Source organism: Rhinolophus ferrumequinum, chromosome 25 (assembly GCF_004115265.2).
Source record: "Rhinolophus ferrumequinum isolate MPI-CBG mRhiFer1 chromosome 25, mRhiFer1_v1.p, whole genome shotgun sequence".
NCBI classification, from domain to species: domain Eukaryota; kingdom Metazoa; phylum Chordata; class Mammalia; order Chiroptera; family Rhinolophidae; genus Rhinolophus; species Rhinolophus ferrumequinum.
The window spans coordinates 36,433,681-36,439,768 of record NC_046308.1 but is presented as its reverse complement, the minus strand read 5'-3'; the positions used below and the strand labels follow the sequence as shown (position 1 = coordinate 36,439,768).

The 6,088-nt window shown below is 34.3% G+C and overlaps 1 protein-coding gene across 1 annotated transcript; it reads right to left on the bottom strand.

Moving 5' to 3' along the window:
• Nucleotides 1–5,120: 5,120 nt before the first annotated feature.
• On the bottom strand, nt 5,121–5,868 carry LOC117017682 (securin-like). The gene has a single exon (XM_033098167.1). It carries the CDS (start codon nt 5,778–5,780, stop codon nt 5,172–5,174), a length of 609 nt encoding a protein of 202 aa, XP_032954058.1. The 5' UTR covers nt 5,781–5,868; the 3' UTR covers nt 5,121–5,171.
• Nucleotides 5,869–6,088: the final 220 nt, after the last annotated feature.

Sequence of the window (6,088 nt, the reverse complement as noted above, 5' to 3'; positions counted from 1 at the left end):
TTTACACTCAGCTCTACTGCTGTGTCTTTACTCCTAGGCGCTCTCAACAAACAGGAAATATAGGTATGAATACTAACACACCCGTATACATGCATCTATATTAATTTCTATATATACCTATATATACCTATTTCTATATATACCTATATATCAGTAATCAAATTTTTTTTATTAGTTTCAGGAGTAATCAAATTTTAAAAGACATTAGTGTATACTGATACTTCCAAATTCCAATCCAATGCCACTTCTGCTCTCTTTGTTTATTTCTTTCTTTCTCCAACAGTGAGAAACCTGCTTCTCATTCCCTAAATATAGTCATTTGCACATTCAATTATTTTCTATGATTGGTTTTGGATTTTGGGTGATAATTCAACAGTATTCCCCTTATCCTATAGTTAAAGGGTATAATTCAGCCATGTTTTCTTCTACTACTTGTGTGGTTTCATGTTTTATGTTTAGATCCCTAATTTATTTGCAGTTAATTCTTTTCTATGGTAGATGAGATATAGACCTTATTTTATCTTTTTTCCAAATGGCTACCCATTTATCTCAGGACGATTTTTTAAGAAGTCCATCTTTACTACAGAGATTAAGATGCCAGAAAGATCATGTAATATATTTCCATTAGTACTTGTAAATATTATTTCTTGATTTCCTATTCTCTCAGTTTCACGTTATTTTAAGTATAGAGGTTTTATCATATGTTTTAATATCTGGTAGGGATAGTCCCTCTCAGTTTTTTTTTTTTAGTGTTTTATTGTACATTCTTGCAGGTTTGTGTTTCCAAATGAACTTTAGTATCAATTTCAAAATCCATAAATGAGTTATTTTTATTGGTATTGTGGCAGATTTCTAAATTAATTTAGATAGAGATGTCAATTTTTATAATTCTAACTCATATTATGCAAGAACAGAGAATATTTATACTTTTATGTTTTTTCAGGAATGTGTTAAAATTTTCCTTGTATAGGTTTTGCACATTCCTTATTAAATTTATTCCTACATATTGAATCTTCTTTTTTGCTTTTGTAAGTAGAATTTTCTCTACCACATATCTTCTAACACTGTATTACTTGCATATATGAAGACTTTGGTTTCTGTATGTTAAATCCTTCTTTATTACTGGAATTTGTATTGTTTGAATTAGTTTTATCATAATTCACTGAAATTTTACAGGTATACTATTATATTATTTGCATATGGAGATAGTTCTATTTATTCTTACCCTTCCTTCCTTCCTTCCTTCCTTCCTTCCTTCCTTCCTTCCTTCCTTCCTTCCTTCCTTCCTTCCTTTCAGATCTTTATTAAAATATAGCTAACATCCTATATAATATTAGCTTCAGAGGCACACAATAGTTATTCAACATTTATATACCTAAAGAAGTGATCACCATAAATCTAGCCACGATCTGACACCATACTATGCTATCACAATATTATTGACTATATTCTCCATGCTATACATTACATCCCCATGACTTATTTATTTTATACCAGAAAATTTGAACCTCTTATTTCCCTTCACTTCCCCCAACCTTTTTAAATTTTTTAATTACAGTTGGCATTCAATATTATTTTATATTAATTTCAGGTATACAGCAGAGTGGTTAGACATTTATATAATTTAAGAAGTGATTCCCCTGACTAGGCTGGTACCCACCGGGCACTATACATCATTATTATCATATTATTGACTGTATTCCCTATGCTTTACTTTACATCCTTGTGACTCTTTCATACTATTTCATACTGATTTGAGCTTCTTAAATCCTTCACCTTTTTCACCCTGTCCCCAATACCCCACCCATCTATCACCCCAATAAATCTAGTACTCATCTGACACCATACATAGTTATTACAATATTATTGACTATGTTCCTTATGTTATACCCTACATTCCCATGACTGCTTTGTAACAACCAATTTCTATTTCCCTTAATCCCTTCCCCTTTCCACCCATTCCCAAACCCCTCCTGTCTGGCAACCATCAAAATGTACTCTGTATCCATAGTTTGTTTCTGTTTTGTTTGTTTGTTTATTTTGTTCTTTAGATTCCACATTGCATCGGTCTTATGCTCTCTGACATACTTCACTCAGCACAATAACCATTCAGGTCCATCTATGACACTGCAGATGGTTAGAACCAATTCCCTTCCAGGTCAAGTAATATTCTATTGTATATATGTACCCCCTCCTCTTTATCCATTCATCCATTGATGGACACCCAGGCTGCCTCCACATCTTGGCCATTATAAATGAACATATGGATGCACACATCCCCTCAAAGTAGCGTTTTGGGTTTCTTCAAGTAATTACCCAGAGGTAAGATTACTGGGTCCTTCTTTGTCACTTGTTACAGCTTTAGTTTTAAAGTCTGTTTTGCCTGGTATAAGTATTGCTACCACATCTTTTTTTTTGTTTCTTTTCATTTTCATGAAATATTTTCTCCAATCCTTTACTTTCAGTCTCTGTGTGTCTTTTGATCTGTAGTGAGTCTCTTGTATTCTTTACCTATTCTTATTTGTCTAATTTACTCTCTTGCCTAATTGTATTAGCTGATACTTCTAATAATGTTAAATATTAGCAGAGAGAATGAGCAAGCTTTCTTTGTTCCTGTTTTTATTGGAAATACCTCTAGTGTTTTCCAATTAAACAAGATATTACTTACTAAAAAAAAAATATATATATATATATATACACATATATATATATATATATATATATATATATATACACATACACACATGAGAATATGTATTCACGTTATCATGTAAGTATTCCTCACATTTCTCATGTTCTATTTTCTTAAATATTTTTATCAGATAGGTGGTGTTACATTTTGTCAAAGACTTTAAAAGTATCTTTAAAGATAGCTATATGACTTTTTCCTATACTTATTAATACAGAGTAATAAATACAGATTATAATATTGATGGATTAAGTAACATTAAAACAACCTCATATTCCTGTAATACATTCCACTTGCTCATGGTATATATGTATGATATTCTTCTTTAAATAAGCTTTATGTGGTGTTGGATTCTGTTTGCAAGTATTTTATTTAGTGGTTTTGAATTGACAGTTTTGAGTTATATTTCTTTATACTTTTCTTTCCTTATACTGTTTTTATCTGGTTTGGTCTCCTATTTTACTATTTTCTTCTTTCTTGTCAGGTTTATCAGTTATTTCCAATATCTTTTAATGTCTATTATCTATTACTTATACAACAACTGGATTTTTTTCATTTTTATTAACAGTTTATTGGATTTTTTGCATTCCAGCCAGCAGAAGAGAAAGGTAATTTACAGAAAAATTGGACAATTATACATAAAGCTATAAACTTCAGTCCATTAACTTACTTCTCATGTAAACTTTGGTCAAGTCTACCAAAACATCCAAATAAGCATATGCCTTTTTCCTTTATGTTAAAAAGCTCTCATTACAGAGCCCAATTTATAGAATGTCAAATAAAAGGAAAACGAATTTGCTATGTCTTTTTATGGTTTACAGTTCTTACCTTTTAAGGCACATATAAAAGTCAAAGATATTTGTGTTGCTTAGATTCTATTAGAAGTGAGTGGGTACATATTTGACATCTTTTATTACTTGATAAATTTATAATTATGGATTTGATAATGGCTATATTGTTTTAATGTAGCTATTATAAACAGTGGCATAGACTATTTTCATGTAATTTATTGCAGTGTCTGCAGCAATACATAATATTATTTTTTACATAAATTATAGAAAAGAGACACGTTAAAATAATATTTGAGGCTTAAATTTTGCTAAGATATTTTTAAATTAGTTTTAGGTGTGCAAAACAACATAGTGATTAGACATTTATATACCTCAAAAGTGATAATACCACTTAATACCGCTGTACTTTATATCCCCATGACTATTTTTTAATAGTTGACATTCAATATTAGTTTATATTAGTTTCGGTTGAACAGCATAGTGGTTAGATATTTATATAATTTACAAAGTGATCTCTCCGATAAGTCTAGTATCCATCTGACACTATACCTAATTTTAACAATATTATTAACTCTATTCCTCATAGTGTATTTTACATCCTTGTGACTATTTTGTAACTACCAATTTGTACTTAATTCCTTCACCTTTCTCACCCAGCCCTAAATATCCCTCCCATCTAGTAGCCTTCAGTTTTTCTGATTCTACGAGTTTGTTTCTGTTTTGTTTGTTTGCTTATTTTGTTATTTAGATTCCACATATCAGTGAGATTATATGGTATTTGTCCTTCTCCGTCTTACTTATTTACTTAGCATAATATCTTCTAGGTCCATCCATGTTGTTGCAAATGGTAAGATTTCATTCTTTTTTAAGACCGAGTAACATTCCATTATATATATGTACCACAATTTCTTTATCCAATCGTCTATTGATGGGCATTTTTGTTGTTTCCATATTCTTGGCAATTATAAATAAGGATGCAATAGACATAGTGGTGCATATATGTTTTCAAAATAGTGTTTTGGATTTTTAGGATAAATAACCAGGAGTGTAATTGCTCATAAGTTCATAAGGTAGTTCTAGTGTTTTTTTTTTTTTAAGATTTTACTGGGGAAGGGTCACAGGACAATGTGTACTTCCAGGCCTTTTTTCCAAGTCAAGTTGTTGTCCTTTCAGTCTTAGTTGTGGAGGGCGCAGCTCAGCTCCAGATCCAGTTGCTGTTTTTAGTTGCAGGGGGCGCAGCCCACCATCCCTTGTGGGAGTTGAACCAGCAACCTTGTGGTTGAGAGGACTCAGTGCAACCGACTGAGCCATCCAGGAGATCAACGGCAGCTCTGCTCAAGGTGCCGTGTTGAATCTTGGTTGCTGGGGTTCAGCCCACCATCCCTTGTGGGACTCAAGGAATCGAACCGGCAACCGTGTGGTTGAGAGCCCACTGGCCCATGTGGGAATCAAATCAGCAGCCCTCGGCATTAGGAGCACGGAAGTCCAACTGCCTGAGCCACCTGGCCGGCCTTTGATTGGTTTTTGATTATATTTTTTTAACTCTGTTGAAATTGTCTTTGAGTTACTCTATTCTAATCTCATTTGTTGAGCATCCTTATGACAGTTTCTTCTTCTTTTTTTTTTTTTTAAGAGTCTGTTAAGAATTGTTTTATTAATACATACACACAAACTGTAAAGCACTAAGAAACTTAAACATCTAAGTCGTAACAAACAGGTGGCAATTCAACATCCAGAGATGACAGAATGCTTGAGGGAGACTGCAACGGATTGGACTCCCACGGTGGAGGGGGCATCTTCAGAGGTGAAGGGGGGCCCACGTGTAACAGCTTTTCAAATTCCCTGTCCTCATCGAGGAGTAAGAGGGGCACTCCACTCAAGGGAAGCTGTGCAATCTGGTGCTCTTCAGGCAGGTCGAAACTCTCAAAATGTAGAGGATTGAAGGGAAAGAATTTTTCTATTTCTGGATAGGTGTCATCCGAGGCAGGAAGCGAGCTTTTTGCTTTAATAGTCTTCTCTGTCACCTTTTTGGCAGAGAAGGTTGTCTGTTTCTGTTTGAGAGGTCCATTAGTCTTTACTGACTTTTCTGTAACTCTGTTGACAGTTCCCAAAGCCTTTCTGGCAGCTTTAGGTAAGGCTGGTGGAGCACCAAACATTTTGCCAACACGTGGAGTTGAATCCTGAGATCTCCCATCTAAAGCTTTGACTGAAGGCCCAGACCCCAGCTTCAGCCGGTCCTTAGGAGCCACACGGGTGCCTGGTTCTCCATTTTCCTTATCAACAAAGATCACAGTAGCCATTCTGGATTAACGTCGTGAGGATCAACAGCCAAAATCATCCACTATTCAGCCTCCAGCGGTTGCGCCACGCTCGGCATTTGAACCACACATCACGTTGCTATTGGCTCATCCTCTTCTTTTTTTTTTTTAATTAAAGTTTATTGGGGTGACAGTTGTTAGTAAAGTTACATAGATTTCAGGTGTACAATTCTGTATCACATCATCTATAAATCCCATTGTGTGTTCACCACCCAGAGTCAGTTCTCCTTCCATCACCGTGTATTTGATCCCCTTTACCCTCATCTACCACCTCCCTCCCCCCTTACCCT